Here is a 19,622-nt window from a genome sequence, read left to right on the forward strand (position 1 = left end):
AAAGGAAGAAATAATGATTAATTTATGAATTTGGGCTAAAAACACTATTTGTATTAGATTTGTGCACGAATTCACGTTTTTGAGCAACTTTGGGTCTGCACACACACAAAAAAAATAGGTTCAACTTTGCCCCCCCCGGTTTGCTCCTTTAAAGTTGCAGACAAGATGTCGCACTGGGTCCAGTCTCAAGGTGCAACTTTGTACCTTTTTGGAAAGGTGCATCTTTGCACCTCTGTGAAAGGTACAAAGTTAAACCTTTAAGGTGCTCCCATTGTGCCATCTGGTCCGCACCTTTAAAGGTAATGAGCAGGTCTTAAAAATTCCCTCACTCGTTTAAAATTATGTGCATATTATATTCAGAGAGGAAAATGAGGGTGACTAATCAATATTGAAAAAAAATCACAAATAAGGAAAAATAATTTTTTTAAATATCAAAACAAGTAAATGAGGATTAAACGGTGAGATTTTTTAGAGGTTAGATGATAGTGGGAAAGAATATGATCATTATTATCGGAAATAGAGTGGATGAATGATGCTATCACAGATCACACTGTAACTCCCTCCACAAACGTGGAAATAACACGATGATGCAAATATCAAAATAAAAAAAACTGCAGACACGAAATATTTTTTAATAAACTTTAAAGGTAAGTCCATCCCAAACAAAAAGTGAATCTGAATAAATAGAAAAAACTCAAGTATAGTGCGGACAATTTCATCAAAATCGGAGATAAAAAAGAGAGTTGTAACTTTTTTTTAATTAAAAAACATGTCCAACGTTACATCAAATGAGAGTATGGATGATGTCACACTCTCACTCGCAAACTAACTATTTCTTTTGTATTTTATGGTAGGAAATAAAGAAAGTTTCATTTTTTTCAGATTTTACTATAATGAAGCATGTTCATGTTTAATGAAATGAAATTAAGTTATTTCATATTTCATCAATCCTTTCATTAATTTGCATAACGACCAGAATATGCAGCTGTTTTATGATGTCATAATATAACTTTATTTTACATCCGATTTTGATGAAATTATATTGACTATATTTTTCTCTCTTCATTCATATATGGGGAGGATATGCCCTTTAAAATTTCATTCAGAGATAATGCAACATTCCAAATTCTGAAAAAAATACCATTCTATTTGAAATGTTTTATTATAATATTATGTTCACTAATGCAATTAAATGTAAATGGGGGGGGGGGGGGGGTCCACTAATAGCAAAGCTTGTAAAGTGTGGATCCCCGTGGAAATGAAAAAAATATTGTCGACTTTCGGACTTATTCATATATGCATATATATACAGGATAGAAAAAAGGCGAAGGAAAAAAGAATTTGAACTAGACAAACAGCACTCCGAAGTGAAGTCACTCATTATACACGCTCCTTAAGAGCTAAATTAGCTCTTCGTTTTTGAGAGAGTATTAAGGACACTGATTTGATCAATGTTATCAATAACTCAACGTACACTTAATGGGGATGATGGGACAAGGCATAACGATCCGGCACTGAAATGAGTGTTTCCTAAACTTGTGTCAGGATATGCCCCCTCACTCTTGAGGCCGTCGTCAACATCAAGCAGGTCGCTCATGACGACGGTCTCCTGCGTTCTGAAATTTAGTTAAATAATATTTTTCATATACTTTTTTTATATTCAGAAAGAGATTGTAAATGATACGTGTGTCTAAAATGTATATATGTAAAATCTATGTAATAATTGATTAGGCCTATGTTGTATTATGTTGAACGTGTGGAACGCAGAAATAAATTTCAAGCAAACAAACAAGCTCTAGTGTATTAAAAATAATGTTTGAATAGGTTTATGTTTTAAAAATAGTAACAATATTTAAAAAGTAATTACAAACGTATCTGTTTCATCATAACCGCACACTTGATGCAAGATCATGATGAGTTACTTGCATTGTTTGTATTTATTCCATGTTTATATGGTATTTACAAAATATCCCTGTTCTTCACTGGTTTACACACATGTAGATACAATGTATGTACACTGAACAAAGGGAGTGATTAGCTGGGTATTCTTTTAACAATAAATGCAATGCAAATTGCAAATGGTAGGCCCTAAATAAAAACGAAATAATGATATATTAAGACTATCACCACTGTCTACTACACTAGTAGGGCCTATCCGGTATCGTGTGTGTATTTGAGTTTTGTCAGACGTGTATCAATCAGATATGATTATTTACGTCTGGGACCGACCTTTAACGTCACCATCCGAAAGACGTGACCAGGGCTCGAACCTCGACCCTCTGCATCAATTTGTAACTTCCCCACAGCTAAATTGGATTACAGGCGCACGCCACATACAACGCCCAGTTAATATCGCCGTTTCCCCCATTTTTTTTGACACAATTAAAGACACCGTAACGATAGCATTTCTAGAAGAAGAAGATGAGTCCTAACGATCAGGGAGTAACAAAATAATGCAGAATGACTCGCAAATTTCTGACATTATCCTTCCTTTGCAAAATCACCTTGTTCTAGATTTGGTTTTGAACAACTACAGAAAGAATTTGAAGATTTGAACCTTGATCAAGTTTCAAACTTTCGCAGTATGGAGGTTCTTTTCTTCGACACGCTAACCCACGAAACGAGTGAGGTGAGTCCACCCAATCAATGACAATGGCAATCGGCAATAAGCTAGCTCCGACGCCTATGCAAGGCGCGGCCGGCGGCGAGGTACGGTGCGGTGCTGATGGAGTAGCCAGAGAATCGAATCAGAGATGCCAAGTTCAAAGACCAGCTTAGACCAAAAGCTTCGGTCTCTGTTTTGTTGGTTGTTCAGCTGAACTTCATTGGCTTCACTCACCAAATACAGAGACCGAAGTTCTAGCGCGATCTGTACAGGGGACTCAATGGCCATATGTTTATGTACTTAAGATAAAAAAACGGGGAAGTGAATTTGCGCGACAGCCGAGGTAAGTCACTGTTTTTGTTCCTTTTAACTTCATTTTTCTCCGTTTTTTGGCAATTGATGCCAAGAGGGAATATAAATATGCACTCTGGTCACTATAATTTTCGAAATTTTTATTCATTAAAGACAAAAATTGAAAAGCCCCGACGGGGGGATTTTGCATTGCAAGTCCCCTTATGGTAGGCACGGCCGTAGTCACTAGATGGCGCTGTCGCGGAAGTGCTCAAAATTTGTACGTAAGCTTCGTCCGCTTGTCAATGAGTGAAATCGCATAGCGATGCGATATCGTCAAAATTAAGCCCCTGTCAGCGCGGATGAATATGATATTTTCTCTTTGTGATTGTCCTCCCGTGCGATGAAAAATATGTCATCGTAATGCAGAGGACTTTCGCGAGCTATCGAAGTCATTTTCGTGCCCCAAATTCCATGAAATCTTCCAAAAATAACCATGAAAGTGTCGGTAAGTCAAAAGTGTCGTGAGTTGCTCTCAATTCTTACCTTATTTAGTTGTATTTCTTGCAAAATGGGTCTCGAAGGGTTCTGGATTTTCCGTTGATTGTGAAACTTGAATTGATTTCCTTTCTGTGTCTTGCAGTTAAATTGCAGCGCGGGGAATCGCAAGGGCTGTGGAAGCCCTTCTTGGTGAGGTTTACAAGCTGAGCTGCCCTTGAATTTGGTCGAATTTCGAGCCATTTTAATCGCGCGCACGGGATGATTAATTAACATAACAATTAGCAGATTAGAGATCAAGATTACGTCACGTACGTGCGTACGTGTGATACACAGAAATGAAATAGAACTTGAATCACACGGAATCACAGTCAAGAAATGCTTTGTTTTCTTTGTTTGCTAAATGATTTCCTGAATTTAAAATCATGAATAAACACCAGAGTAATGACATGAAGGAGATAATCATGGTCATATGAGGAATAACTAAATATTTTCTGAAAACGAGTGAATATGATGGGGCAATAATGTGCATGCACTGGAAAATGAAGTACATTCACCTCACTGTCAGTGCCGTGGTGTCAGTCACTCAGACACAGTGCTTTACTGCCTTTTACTGGCATTTTCTTTGCACTGCCGCCGCCACTGGTTTTTCTTTTGCCAACTAGATTAAAACTCATTTATTAATATGTTTATTGCAATTTTTGAATAAATGGTAATACAAAGTGGAAAAAAAATGAAGATAAAAATAATTTGGACTAAAATATGCCATCACCCCCCCCCCCCCCCTCTAAAAAATACACACTATCTTGAATGACTCGTTTATTTAATTTGCATTGAAAAAATAAATAATTGTATTTATGCACTTTTTTATTTCTCATTCTTTCTGCCAGAATATCAGATGCCATCATGAATAACCTCACCTCCAGATTGAACTCCTAAACATCTTGACAATGACGATCTACTGAGATATCTTGCCTTCTTGAGATTGGAAGTTTTAAGTTCAAGTCAGAGTGACCTAAGGCCCTACTAACAAGAAGAATCCAGATTTACATAAAAACAAATCCCACGAAAGATACAAACTGATTTTACTCTTAATGTGTAGTGTGTATGTGAGACACTGTGTTTGTGTTTATTTTGAGGAGGACCTCCTGACTCTGTTTTTATTATTTTATTGACTGAATGAATGATCAATACCTAAAAGTGAGAACTGATTTTTGAGGAGAGTACATTAGTGTATGGTTTTGAGTGAATTTGATTTGAGTAACTGTTTTTCTTTATTATTTTTCTCATAATTATTATTTTGCCTTTTATTATATATTTTCAGTTATATATTGTCAGTTACATTAAGTTGAACTTCCAAATTTGATCAAAGTGTTCAATTCTTGGGATAGAATTTTATCAGGTAATAAAACTGAGTTTGATAAATCTAAAAAAGGACACTGAAAAAATATGAACACTTGGAGATGCTCACTAAGAAGAGGAAAAAACATGAAAGGAAATGGAACTTAAGTGGATGTTATAGCATGCCTTTCGCAGATCTCCAAGCACCAGGAATCATAGGCGGCGGAAGTGGGGGGGGGGGTATCCCCCTAAATTTGAGGTGGGGAGGGGACGATTCCATCCCCCTCGATTTTTTGTTGATAACCTTATTTTTTATTTTTTTTTGGCTTGTCAATTTTCAATTTTGTTTCCTGTGTCCCCCCAAGATATTATTTGGTCACTATCTTTTTTTTTTCGGGGGGGGGGGGGGGGGTCAAAAGATTTTGGCGGTTCCCCCCTAAAATTTTTGGCTTCCCCCACCAATGCCAGGAATGTTGATGTTCAACTGAGAGTTGCTGAAGTGGAATCTCTGTTTGTCTGTGAACTTGTTATAGAGAATGATTATTCCAGGACAAGTTAGATGATATTACCCAGCCCATAGCATACATCCCAACAATGGAATGGAGGCAATATACCCCTGTAATACATGAAGTATCATATTATCTTTAGGTTGGTTTGGAAAGTAAGTCCTCTAGTCAATATTAATGTCTGCCCAACAAAATGGTACTATCTGGCAATTTGGTGGTTCAATCACAAGCAGAAAAAGTTTAGTAAATTGACACTAGTAAGACAATTAAACAAATATAATACAGCCAAACTGTCTGACCCCTTACTTGACTACTGACTTAACTAATTATTGAAAAATGACAAGGGATGCTTAGGCCCTTTGTAACCATTTCATTGGGCAGACTGAAGCAGATGACTAGAATTCATACTTTCATGAAGATGAAGGAACATCAAAATGATTATTACAATTTAGCAAATATGAATTTATAACACTGTCATGGTTATAAAAAATAATGAATTTCTATCAAGTAAAATGACAATACAATGTAAGACATAACTGCAATAAAGTAATTTCATTTCCAAAAGATATCTTCCCTAATTTGATAACCAAATTTCTCAAGATAATATTTCTTCTGCACAAATTGTATGAAATGCTCAGTGTAAATCATGCTGTTTATAAATCTCTAGGAATTTTTTTTTTCAAAATGAAAATACATGTAAACTTAATCAAAACCAGGGTGGTGGATCCAGGATTTATCCTGGGGGGGGGGGCACATTTTCAGGATGAAAATTTGTCAAGCAAAAAAGGGCCTTACGGGGGGGGGGGGCATTCTTTGATGAAAATTGCATATTTTCATTACATCTTGACTCTAGCTCTCAAAGGGGGGGGGGTTGAGCTAGATGTGCCCTCCCCCAGATCCACCAGTGATAAAAATCAACATTTATGAAAGATTGCATACCTTATATTCTGAATTGGTAAATTCAATGCATATGTCTACAAAATGAAACTGACATGTTTGGATAAATTGCTTATTTTTGTTTCAAGAAAGAATTCATCAATAACAGCTTAGAGTTATTGAGAAAACATCAAGAAAAAATAATATTCTGATATGCAATAACTATATCTATTTTATATATGCTTTTTTTCCAAAAATTTTATCCTTGACATGGGGGGGCTGGTTTAGTAGTCAAATTTACCCCCCCCCCCCCGTTAAGTAAAATGCTTTATCAAAATAAGATTATGCTATCATTTACAAATTACTGCATTTTGGAGCCCATTAAAATTCAAAATGAATCATAGAGGGCAGTGCCACACCTTATTCACTGAAATTAAGGAGGGGCATGCACAGCTGAAAAACTATCAGCAGGGGCAATAATTTTCACTGCAATGTTAGATATCCTAAAAAAATCCTGAAAACACATAATTAAAATGAAATTAAACTCCCAGGAAGTGCCCCTGTATACTATTACAGCCCTTGACCTGTATATTGTCAAGGGGTTCAATAATTCCTTCTCTTCCCTTGTAGAGTCGGTTCGGGTGCGAATGTGTCTGAAAAAAAAGTAAAAAAGGATCATGAGTAAAAATTGTAGATAGAACAGAACATATCATTTTTAAAAAATTTAGCAAGCAAAAACAAAGATTGATCTGCCATTGGAAAATAAAAGAAAATTAATTAACACCGCCCCCCCCCCCCCCCGCTTCAACTTTTTTTGTTGTTTGCTTCTGCTTACAACTTTATAAATTTACCCGATACACCTTTCAAAACTTTTGGCTCCATTATCATGATTATGCCACTGTTCAAGTATTATTTATTTGGAAACCAATGCTAAAACTATAAGGTGAAATGAAATTATATAAAGAAAAAAATATATATTTCACAAAGTATAAAATCATAATGATGTAGGTCATGTTGACATTAGACCCTGGACTGGACTCAAAATTAGATCAAGTGTAGTGTAGACCAAATGTAAATTAGACAAAGTGTAGACCAAATGGCAATTAGATTTTTTTTTAAACCAAATGGGTCAAGCCCATTTGGTATATGTATAAAGACTAAATATATGTATATAAGTTAAAAAAATATAATTAAGTAGCCTAGGTTGTGCTGAAATTAGACCAACTGGACATTTCACAAAATGAGAATTAGACCAAGTGTAGACCAAATGGGTTTAGCCCATTCGGCATTAGACTAAATGAGAAGTGGGCAAATTGCATGTGAACCAAATGAATATACATATTTACAATGTGGAACTGCATGATATAAAGCCAATTTTATGTACCAGTATTTGACAAAGTAAAAAAAATATATAATTATGTAGGTTATGCTGAAATTAGACCAACTGGACATTTCAGTAAATGAGAATTAGACCAAGTGTAGACCAAATGGCAATTTAGTTGACCAAATGGGTTTAGCCCATTTGGCATTAGACCAAATGACAAGTGGGCAAACTGCATGTAGACCAAATGAAAATACACCAGAAAACACATTTCACAAAGTTGGGACTGATATAGAGAGCCGTAGCAGACGACGGAGATGGGTGCATGATCTGCGTCCGCAAAAAACGCGCACGCATCTATGTACTAACATGAAAAACAGCATATGGGACGATCTGACTTAAAATCGCACATGCGGGGCTATTTGAGAGTCACAGCAGAGGACGGCTAGCAGACGCCGACGGGCGCGCGCATTTAGCGAGCACATCGTGATCGTTTAAACTATCGATAGTAAGGACAGTGTATTAACAGGGACCCGCGATGTCTATGACTTTTTCGACCCATGTTGGTGCTATGAAATTGCTCTTTTTTGCAATTTAAATGAATTTTACGTAAGTTTTAAGTGGTTTCACATGACAAATTAGATATTAAGAAATTTTTTGATATCATTCTTGGGGACAACAAACACATTTTGAAATTCTTGTTGTCCTGCCTACTTATGGTGTCTGCACGATAGCGAGCCGTCTGTGTATGAGGAGAAATAAAAAAAAAATGTTAAAAAAACTCCTCGAAACAGACGGCTGCCAGCTGTCTAAGACCAGCTATGCGTGAGATTTTCTGTGAATCTGAGTGAGATCACAGACATCGTGTACAATGTATGATGGGGGGACCTAAAGCTACGCACTTTGTTTACAAACGATAGAAACTATGCCAATTTTAATATTTGAACAAATTATCTGTCGCTAACTTGTGGCAAATATTCTAAAGATCATTAAGCAAGAACAAAATATCACAAAACTCACTAATACGAAAATCCCGCCGTGTTTTCCGAACACCTCTTGAATTCGCCGCCCGATGTTAGAAGGGGTCCTAAAGCTACGCACTCGATTTATCATGCAGAAAAATAGAATTTCCTGTGCCTCAATTTCTAAAATATGTTCATACTATTATAGGATAATATGAAATTAAAGAGAATATAGCTCAAAAATTCAAAAAAAGTTGTGGGTGTTCTCTGCATTTAGAGATTTACTGCAGCCTCTGTAGAAAAAATTGAATAGGAATCGTTCGTCACTCTGCAGTCACAATTCAACACAAAGTGCGCATTTGCCATTAAGAACTGCATGCGCGATGAGTGGTGCGTAGCTTTAGGACCCGCGCAGCTTTAGGACCCCCTACCATATATGCATGATATGGGGATAAGCTGTGATAGTTGCGTGAGACTGACATGACAGAGATTTTGAGCCTGAGGGGATGAGTAAGACTCTTAAAGAGTCCAAAAAAAATGCAAAATGCTCGAGTCTCACGCATAATGCGTGAAATTGACGAGTGGATACCATGTAATGTTGTAAGTTAAGAGAAATAACGGGATCGGAGTTCGGTTCGGAAGTTTTGCTCCTAAAATCGAAATCGAATCGGCAGATATTCAAAAACAAAAAAAATACATTAAAATTTGTGGGTGGCCGGCACGTGGACAAATGCTGCAAGCTACACTGATGACAGAATTTTTTTTTTTTTTCTCCGACAAAAGCGGAGGAAGAAGATGATGAATTGTTTTGATCTCCGACAAAATCGGAGGAAGGAAAAGAAGAAAATGATGATGCAGCGCGTGACATTACCGCCATTCAAACGATAGTCCTCTTCTCTACAACATCGGGGTGATGGCGGAGTCCGTCGTGAACTATTAGAGGTCGCATTACTTAGAGAAAAAGACGCACTACTATCCGAAGTTGTTTACTATGATATTCACCTTCTCTACAATATCGTGATGGCGGAGGTAATCGTAAACTCTTAGAGGTCGCATGACTTACCGAAATAGACGCACTATTATCCAAAGTTGTTTACGATGATATTCACCTCTACAACATCGTAGTGAAAGCGGAGGTAATCGTAAGCTCTTAAAGGACGCATAACCTACCAACATAGACGCACTAAAATCTGAAGTTGTTTACAATGATATTCACCTTCTCTACAAAATCGTAGTGATGGTGGAGGTAATCGTAAAACTCTTAGAGAGTTTGCATGACACACCGAAAAAGACGCACTTTTATCCTAAGTTTATGATGATATTCACCTCTACAACATCGTAGTGATGGTGGAGGTAATCGTAAACTCTTAGAGGACGCATAGTCGTAAACATGGCGCATGTCAGCGTGTTCAACTAAATTTAATTTTCCTCCGCTTGAGATCAAAACATCATCTTGTTTTTCTTCTTTCTCCGTTTTTGTCGTTGGAGATGAAAACAAATCATAATTTTCTTCTCCTTTCTCTTCTTTTCCTTCCACTGCTTGTGTCCGAAATCAAAAAAACAAATCATCAGCGCATTTTGACGGCAAACATCGCCACATGTTTTTTGTCTTTTGTTTTGGTTTTTCTTATCCGACTTTTTTCTCACTGGTCAAAAATTGGAGTTCGGAAAAATGTAGAAAAAAAGGGGGAAATCGGTTCAGATCGGAAATTGGAATAAAAATCGGTTACAACATTAATACCATGCGCGACCAAAAAAACGTGAAAAGCATGTCTTTTAAATTCAAGATACAGTAGGGCACGTTACGTACATAACGTGATAAGGATGTCAAAAACACAAAAATAATGAAAAAAGGGTATCTATTTCGCTAGGATAGTTACGTGTTGAGGGTCAAATTTGCGTGGATGATAAAACAAAATTAAAATGTCCCTTTTGCCCCAAGTGTTTAGAGTCCGATTTGCGCGAGGTGTAGAAGGTGGGGTCGTACTAAACCAAATGATGTTTATAAAGGTAAAACCGACGACCGAAGGACCTGGACAATAAAGTAGTCCTATACTTGTTTAGGAGTTCATTTTAGAAAATATTTGCCAAGAGTATCGTTTTCTTTCCAATACTTGTTAAGGGTAGGGTTTCACAGTACGCCAATACCTGTTAAGGGGTGCATTTTCAGAATATGGAAATTACGTGTTTAGGGTGCTTTTCGAACTCCCTACCCCGAGATTTCTATTTTCCTCAACACGTTCTAGACAGGTGCCAGCCATCTGTTTTGAGGAGTTTTTTAACATTTTTTAAGCTTGTGAGATAAGAAAAAGAATGGTGCATAAATCAACTCATGATGTCAAATATTGACAGATATTTCTGTTTAAACGGAAGAATGTGCTGATTTTTTAACAGCAAAAAGTAGATTTTCATAACTTACACAAAATGCAACGAATGGGACTGTATAATACTTCTTTTTAAAGTGCAATGTGCTACTATGCGGGGCAAGGCATGCCCTTGAATTATACATCATTTTATTCATAAAACTTCAAAGTTTCTCATGGTATGGTGAGACTACCACATATCGACCACCTCTTTTGAAACCGACCACCTTGCGCGCGTTAAAATTATTGCGTATTACAAACGATACGCGCGGGAGAGTAGGCGCAGTGTCCATAGAAACGGTAAGAATCAATTTTACGAGAGAAAAAGAAGCAACAAAAAGTAAAAATTTAGTAGAATTAATCAAAATTGTATTGACCAGACCCAAATCGTGCTGAAAAACCAAGAAATCCGATAGGAAACGGCCTTAGAACAAATATTCGTCGTCAATCGTCGAATCATGTGCCGTAGCTCGCAGAGGAAATAGTGAGATGATCATTTAGCATGTTGACATCAGAGAACTGATTTGAAAGAGTAAAAATATTTCGCCACCTCGACAAGAATCGGCCGTTACATGTAGCTTAGTGTATCGCGGGTGGTCGGTTTCAAAAGACGGGTGCAAATGAGCAAATGTAAAATCGTATTCGTTGTTCGTCGATATACAGGCGGATTGAATCGGAGTCGCCGACCGAAACATGGGAATCTGATCTGCTCAATTTCACAAATGAGACGAAAACTGGGTAAAATTGATGAATATTTTCGCAGATATGATGCTTTGAAGATTAGGTGGTCGATAAGGGGTAGTTCCAACCATATAGGTTTCTAGGTTTTTGTCTCACCTGCGAAGCAAAGTGAGACTATAGGCGCCGACGGCGGCGGCGTCAACATCAAATCTTAACCTGAGGTTAAGTTTTTGAAATGACGTCATAACTTACAAAGTATATGGACCTAGTTAATAAAACTTGGCCATAAGGTTAATCAAGTATTACTGAACATCCTATTAGAGTTTCATGTCACATGACAAAGGTCATTTAGGGTCAATGAACTTAGACCATGTTGGAGGAATCAACATCGAAATCTTAACCTGAGGTTAAGTTTTTGAAATGTCATCATAACTTAGAAAATATATGGACCTAGTTCATGAAACTTGGACATAAGGTTAATCAAGTATCACTGAACATCCTGCATGAGTTTCACGTCACATGACCAAGGTCAAAGGTCATTTAGGGTCAATGAACTTTGGCCGAATTGGGGATATCTGTTGAATTCCCATCATAACTTTGAAAGTTTATGGATCTGATTCATGAAACTTGGACATAATAGTAATCAAGCATCACTGAACATCCTGTGCAAGTTTCAGGTCTCATGATTAAGGTCAAAGGTCATTTAGGGTCAATGAACTTTGGCCGAATCGGGGGTATCTGTTGAATTACCATCCTAACTTTGAAAGTTTATGGATCTGATTCATGAAACTTGTACATAAGAGTAATCAAGTATCACTGAACATCCTGTTCGAGTTTCAGGTCACATGATCAAGGTCAAAGGTCATGTAAGGTTAATGAACTTTGGCCATGTTGGGGTTTTTTGTTGAATAACCATATCTCTGTAAGTTTATTGGTCTAGTTCATAAAAAGTGGACATAAGAGTAACCATGTATCACTGAACATCTTGTGCGAGTTAGAGTAGTATTCAAAGTGAGCACTGCTGCTATATTGAACCGCGTGATGCAGGCGAGACGGCCAGAGGCATTCTACTTGTTCCTCCTCTAATGGCTTCATATTTGTTTTATACATGGGTGCACAGACAGATACAAATTCTGAAAGTGGCATTTTCACCGAACTCCCTACCCCGAGATTTCTATTTTCCTCAACACGTTCTAGACAGGTGCCAGCCATCTGTTTTGAGGAGTTTTTTAACATTTTTTAATTTTTTTATTTCTCCTCGTACACAGACGGTTCACTATCGTGCAGTCACCATTAGGGGGTTAACAATGCAAAATCCTCCTGACGGGCTCATCGATTTTTGTCGTTATTTCATAAAAATGTATAAAAAGAACTGGACCGAAATAGGGATAATATTCCATTTTTGCCTGAAATGCACCAAAACAGGAAAAAATAAACTGAAAAGGGGGAAAAAACAGTGACTTATTTCGGCTGTCGCGCAACTACCACTTCCCTGGTTGATCTGAACTTATAAACATATGGTCATGGAGTCCCTGTACAGAACTTCGGTCTCTTGGTGAGCTGAGTGGAACAACCAAACAGAGACCAAAGCTTTTGGTCTACTTCTAAAGGATCTAACGTTAGATCTATATCTAAATTTTGTAAATAGGATACAATTTCATTTCTGACATTTCTACAATATTGGTTCCTTTTTAAACAAGAATTAAAATGTTAGACTATGCCAATTTTTTTTTTACAAATTATTTTTACTAATTTGTGGTAAATATTCTGAAGATCCTTACCCAAGAAGAAAATATCACTAAAATCATAAATACGAAAATCCTGACATGTTTTCCGAACACCTCTTGATTTCGCCACCCAATGTTGAAGGGGATCTAAAGCTACGCACTTGATTTATTATGCTAAGAAATAGTATTTCCTCTGCTTTCACTTGAAAAATATGTTCATATTATTATAGGAAAATATGAAATTAAAGTGAATATAACACTAAAATTCCAAAGGCCAGTACTCTGAAGTCAGGTTTAACTTAAACTCGAGTATAAAGTTGTGGTTTAAGTATGGATAACTAAAATTGTGACAAATCACTAACAGTAAAGATATCATATTTCAGCTCATTTGACTCTCAAATCATCCCCCATTGTCTAGGAAGTATGAATAAGATGATTGTCTTCACCATCAAAGAATCGGGAAAGAGCACAGTAAACATAAGAAATCACAATATAATAATAATTTTGACACTTTTGACTCCCCATAATTTTAGCACAGAGTTAAACCATGTCTAAGCTAAGCCCGGCTTCAGAATACAGGTCAAAGAGTTGCTGGTTTTCTTTGCATTTAGTGATTTTTTGCAGCCTCTGTAGAAAAAAATGAATAGGAATCTTAATGTCACTCCGCAGTCCCAGCTTCACACACACAGTGTGTCTTTTGCAATTGATATTGCATGCACAATGATGCTTTACATGCTGGTTCCCATTTCAGCGAGTAGAGTAATCTAGTGTTCCTGCTGAAATGGGAAGCAGTGTGGAAAATTCTCCATAGAGTTTTACACACTGGTTCCCATTTTCAAGAGTATTCATAGTTTATAAGTGAGATTATTTCATCAGTGACGATTCTTAGAGATAAATCTCACTAGTAGTAAACTGTCTTCATTTACTCGTGAAAATGGGAACCAGCATGTACAATTCTGGAGAATTTTCCATAGCTTGTTTCTGTTTTGAAGAGTAGATAAAGACAGATTACTAATGAGATTTATTTCATCAGTAGTGATTCTGATGAAATAAATATATCTTGTAAACTGTCTTTTTCTACCCATTACATAAGAACCAGCTATGGAAAATTGTCCAGAATTGTACAAGCTGGTTCCAATTTTCACGAGTTTTGTTAAAATGATTCATCTCCATATATATATATCGTTTGTGATTCTTTTAATGAATCGATTTTGTAATCATTTTTTCATTCAACATTGTGAAAGTGGCAGAGTGGTTTTGAAGAGCAGGGAAATGCAGGGTAGTCGGATTAATCACAAAATTATAATTCCACATTTGACTAATCAAACCCTTGCGCAGAATTGCTGATGTCATCTGAAAACTTTGAAATCTGAGCCCAATGAATATTGTGTGAGGAAAAAGGGAACCAGTTGTGCGAAGAGCTTCACTTTGTAAACAAAGCAATTTGCATCATTTCTTTTGAAAATCGCTGAAGCATGGATTCTTTATAATATTGTGCTGAAAGGAGGTACAACTTTGATTTAGTGAACAGTTCCCAAAAGCACAGAATGGCCATTCTGTTTGGTGATAGGCCCAATGAATTTCTATGAATGATGGAAATTTAAAAGAAAAAGCCCAGCCCAACAATCAACAAAATAAAATTAAGTCTAACGTTAGGTTAGGTCTAGATGGAACGTTAACGTCCAAACTAAATCCTGTGTGGAAAAAATTGTAATGTAACTGGGCGGTTGCTTGTGTTTCCTTGAATTTGAAAGACAGATTTTTGGTTAGTTTTATTTCGAAAAGAAAAGTCAGAATTAGATCTCGGTTTATGAGGTCAAAATCAAAGATTTTCCTGTGGTGACAATGCATGTTGTAAAATATTAAGATTGGTGTGTGTTGTGTTAGAAGAATATAGGAAGATTTTCCTGTGGTAAGTGACAATGCATGTTGTAAAATATTAAGATTGGTGTGTGTTGTGTTAGAAGAATATGCAGAAACATGAAGTTGACTTTGAATCTCAGCACTGACCCAATTTTGGACACAATAGGGATTTTACCGAGTTTTATATTCTTGTTTGAGATAAGCGATTGTCTTAAATCTTTGAGACTAAGTCATATTGTGCTTAATTTCAAGCTTTTTGATTTTTTATCTGATATCTGTCTTTATTGTAGGAGGTGAACATGGATCTGGTAAGGTTTTCCATGCCTGTATGTATCCATGAAGTGAGGGTGATACCCAGGGGGTTTAGCATCCATCCTAGCATTCATGATGAAACTGGAATAGGGTAAGTTCATTCTAAACTAGTCAAAATTTCAAAAAATCTAAAGCCTTTGCCCCTACTTTAATTGAAAAAAAAAAATACATGTTGCTTTATGAGTGAACTATGAAATTTCCTATTCATTTTATAACTTTTTGTAAGCAAAACTTAGCATTATTAGATATTCATGTACATCACATGGAAAATGCTTGTGCGTGGCACCTGAAAGTATGTTTGGAGTTTATGTTGAAACATGATTCTTTGGAATAAATAGTGTGATTATTTTGTTTAATGAAAAGGATATTTAGTAACACTAAATCATTAATCATTGATTAACCAGAGAATGTGAATGTCAAATTTATCATATAGAAATAAGAATGTAATTTCATGTAAAATTAAAAGAAAAAAAAAATTAAATTTGGACTAAAAATTCAACGAAATTCAGATAATTGGCTTTACAATATACAATGTCACTTGAAAGGTTATTTTCATTTGCATAATTTCAGTACAGAGCTAGGAAAAAGCCAGAGGCTGTTTTTATGCTAACTTGCTTATAAAGAGTCAATGATGTATTTGCTCTTTATCATGGAGTGTCGCCTATGAGGAACTTGTTGCATAAAAGCTGCAGGAAATGCCATTGCATTTCAAGACAAAATAATGAGATATCCAGTGACAGCAAGAAAATCACACATGCTCTCTTTAGAGCTGTGCTTGCACTTCACAAATTTAATTGAATTATGATTCTTATTATTCTTCATTTCGATTTTCAGGCAAACCAGTCCTCACAGCTTTAAGTTGGAAACCTTTGTTCACAAGATGAAGAGTTCCAGTGCAATTTTTGAGAGGCTCGGCACCTTGGAGTACAAGGAGGGTAGTGACATTCAGATCATCCCTAAAAATCAGGTAAAATCTCAGATCTAATTCTGTTCAATTGTTATATAGCAGCTCTGTTCATGGATGCATGCGATTCATATGAAATTTGAGAAAATCAATTCCCCCAAGTTCCATTAATTGACAAGTGTGAATCTGACGAACATGTTTGAATTCTTGTTTTGTCCAACTTGACATGGTCACTATTTTCAGCAATTACAGAACTTACAAAAACTTTGCCTTGTCTCCTATTTATAGAATTCTCCACACATTTAATTTGCATGAAATTATATTTGAAGGAAAATAATGAATGTGTGGCCTTATGAGTTATTTTCAGTATTATCATTGCATCAAGGAAATTAAATAAAATCATAACAGAATGTGCTACTGATGTATATCATTTATTTTCTTTAATGTTATGATTATATTTGATACATTCATTTCATATATGAATATATTTCCTATATTATTGTGTGAATTAACATCACGGGCATAAATCTGTGATGTCATGCTTTTCAAGTTGGGGTGGGAGACGGAACAACAGATCACCCCCCTCCCGAACAATCTACTTTAGGCGTGACGCAAGGATTTACGCCAGTGATTAACATGATTATTTTGAGTTGATAATTACCGTAATTATGTATATTTGTTAAGCTAAACTGAGATTAAGTGATGCGTTCTATATATGCTATATTGTGAAGCGCATTGTAATTTTGATTGAATAATGTAACTCCTACCTGCAGGTTGCGACTGAGAGCATGGTGGTTAGGGGGCGGTATGGACGGCTTACCCTCATGGTCCTAGGTATGCTAGCTTCAAGGGGTAAAGAACCAGAGAGGTCCCCTTCTCCTCCTCCCCCACCACCGCCTCCACCACCAAAACAGGTTCCTCAACCTAATAAAAGGCCAAGTAAGTCAATTTGATTTTCTTGCTCTGTAGACTATAAGTTTTTGATCTGAAGGTTCATATTTAGTTGTTTGATTGTTTAGTCTGCTGATTATTTGAAAATTTGAGTATACTGTCTTTAGCATTTCCGCAGTTTTACACAATAATGAAGGACTGCAGAATATATAAAATATTATGCATATGATAATTCTGTCAAAATTATTCCCTTTAGGGAGACAATCGAAATTGAAAGTTGTTTGAAAGGAAAAGGAAAAAAAAATATAGAAGCATATAGGTGATCACTTGGTGATGAGATTGTGATGTTTTTTATTTGTCTTCTTTTACACAGCTTATGTAATTACCAGAGTCAGATTTTCCCTTCAGTAATGTATAATTTGTTTTTATTGTATTGTTTGTAACATATGTTATTATTATTATTTACTTTTGAGAAATGGCCTTTATTCTCTTCTTTGAACTGCTACTCATGAAATTTTTGTGCATATTTTGGCAATCACATAAAATGATTTTTCCTTCTGACATGCTTTATGTTCAGAGTACCTAGTTATCATGTGAGTAAATTGGGGTGTAGTTTTATATTTAAAATTTTAATTTGATGAGGGACACATTGACATAAAGGAAACTGTTGGTTTATCGTGAACTTTTTGAAAATCTTTCAGTTGAGGCTGTCATCTCTCCTGAACCACCCATGCCCCACCCAGCCCCTGACCAATCTAAACCAGCAGAGTGGGATTCCTGGAGCCATGAACAGGATGCAAAGAGACCCAGGTACACTGAACCACCACCTCCTGAACCCGTACCGGAGCCAGTTCACATACCAGCCCCAAACCCCATGCCTCAACCCCTCCCACCTCCCAAGAAGGGGCCCAGGACTCCATCGCCACCCCACCCGGCATCGGGTGGAGTCGAGACGTGGGAGGAACCCTCAAAGGTTGACGAGAGAAAAGGACACATGTGGCCAAGGGATGAGGGGGAGGGAAGAGGGGACTGGAAAAGCACGGATCCTTGGGTGATACCACCAGCGGCAGAGGGAGCCGGACCCGCTCCAGAGCATGGGGACGGAGGCGAGGGATGGGAGTTGACCGACACCTGGGAGCCTGAATGGGAAGAAGGGAACGAAGATGTTTGGGAAGGGGAAAGGGTGCAGAGAGGTCATCGTGGACCCAGGACACCACCGGGAGAACCCGATCATTCCTCCTCGGACTATTTGGAGGGAGGAGGGAGGGAGGAAGGAGACAAGGTTGAAAGGCCTGGAGCAGGAGTTGATGACGACGAAGATGAAGAAGGAAGGAGGAGAGAGGAGGAGGCTGAACTGTTTGAACCTCTTTCTCCTGAGGAAGTGCCATCACAGAGAAGGAGGTATCCACGTCAGGATGTTGAAGCCATGGGAGAAGGTTTGTGTGTTATATGTAAATAATGAATTTAATTGAATGTGTTTGATCCTCCACGTGTACTCTGTCCAGCAGCATAATGAGGCAAAAATTAGCTGTCTGAACTTTAGAAGTGGTATATACTATCTTGGAATATTTTGCATGGAAGCTAGAAAAATCTATACATTTCATATAAATTATGTGTCTTGGATTAGGCATAAAAGTCAAATGGCCTGTACTAAAATCTACATCTGTAATAAAGATGATGACTACATGTTATACTATTATGGAGCGTTACAGCCCTCTGGATTTGTCTACAGACTTTGAAACAGAGGCCATGGGTTTGAATCCCAGCCATGTTGTAATTTCCTTTAGCAAGAAATTGATCACCATTGTGCTGCACTGGTGAATGCATATATGAGGTAAATGGATACAAGGCATGATCGACTTATTGATTGCGCCAAGCACTTTGAACAGCAGCCAGAGCTAAATCCAGGCTAATATACCATGCGCAATTTGATGGACAACTAGATAATCATTCCTTTATTTGCCTTGTACTATATCTGTTAGGAGAGAGACAGTCCGCTCAAGAAAATGATGACACAGATAGTGTAGGACAGGGCTATGAGGATATCTTGAGCGATGAGGAAGCGCTGGAAGACAGTGTGGATAGCTTACGTGGTCTCCTTTTGGCTGGGGTTGACCTTGGTGGGCTTGAAGATGAATCCTGGCCGGAGATACAGTCCTTTGACCCCTTTCAACATGAACTGGTGCCTCTCAAGGTATGTACTTCCTGTTTGATAGAACTTTTTCATCATAACCAAATTCTAGTTTAAATAAACATTCTTTTTTTTCCATTTGACATATATTTAACATCAAATGGTTTCATAAATTTGTGAAAGGGAGAGAAAGCAATATTTTTCTCTAAGTTTGTTTTTTAAAAAGAATATGTAGACTCTATGAGACAAATAGCTTGTAGTAGAAACACCATTTACACAATATAGCATAAAAATAATACACATGAAAGAGCCTAATTGTGAGGAGAGGATAGTACATGGAAGTGGAAAAA

The 19,622-nt window shown here is 37.0% G+C and overlaps 1 protein-coding gene across 2 annotated transcripts in view; it reads left to right on the forward strand.

Annotated features, from left to right (window-relative positions):
- The first annotated feature begins 2,390 nt into the window (after nt 1-2,390).
- The window catches only part of LOC121407567 (protein virilizer homolog), a 54,186-nt gene continuing 36,954 nt past the window's right edge, over nt 2,391-19,622 (forward strand). Inside the window, exons 1-6 of one of the 2 annotated variants that reach the window (XM_041598706.1) lie at nt 2,391-2,629; nt 15,325-15,437; nt 16,181-16,313; nt 17,024-17,189; nt 17,843-18,577; nt 19,124-19,335. In XM_041598706.1, coding sequence (XP_041454640.1) covers nt 2,585-2,629; nt 15,325-15,437; nt 16,181-16,313; nt 17,024-17,189; nt 17,843-18,577; nt 19,124-19,335 — 1,404 coding nt within the window. In that variant the 5' untranslated portion in view covers nt 2,391-2,584. Of the gene's footprint in view, nt 2,630-8,252; nt 8,264-15,324; nt 15,438-16,180; nt 16,314-17,023; nt 17,190-17,842; nt 18,578-19,123; nt 19,336-19,622 lie in introns of those variants that run through there. The other variant, XM_041598707.1, reaches the window with a different exon arrangement.

Source organism: Lytechinus variegatus, chromosome 2, assembly GCF_018143015.1.
Source record: "Lytechinus variegatus isolate NC3 chromosome 2, Lvar_3.0, whole genome shotgun sequence".
In the NCBI taxonomy this organism is placed as follows: Eukaryota; Metazoa; Echinodermata; class Echinoidea; order Temnopleuroida; family Toxopneustidae; genus Lytechinus; species Lytechinus variegatus.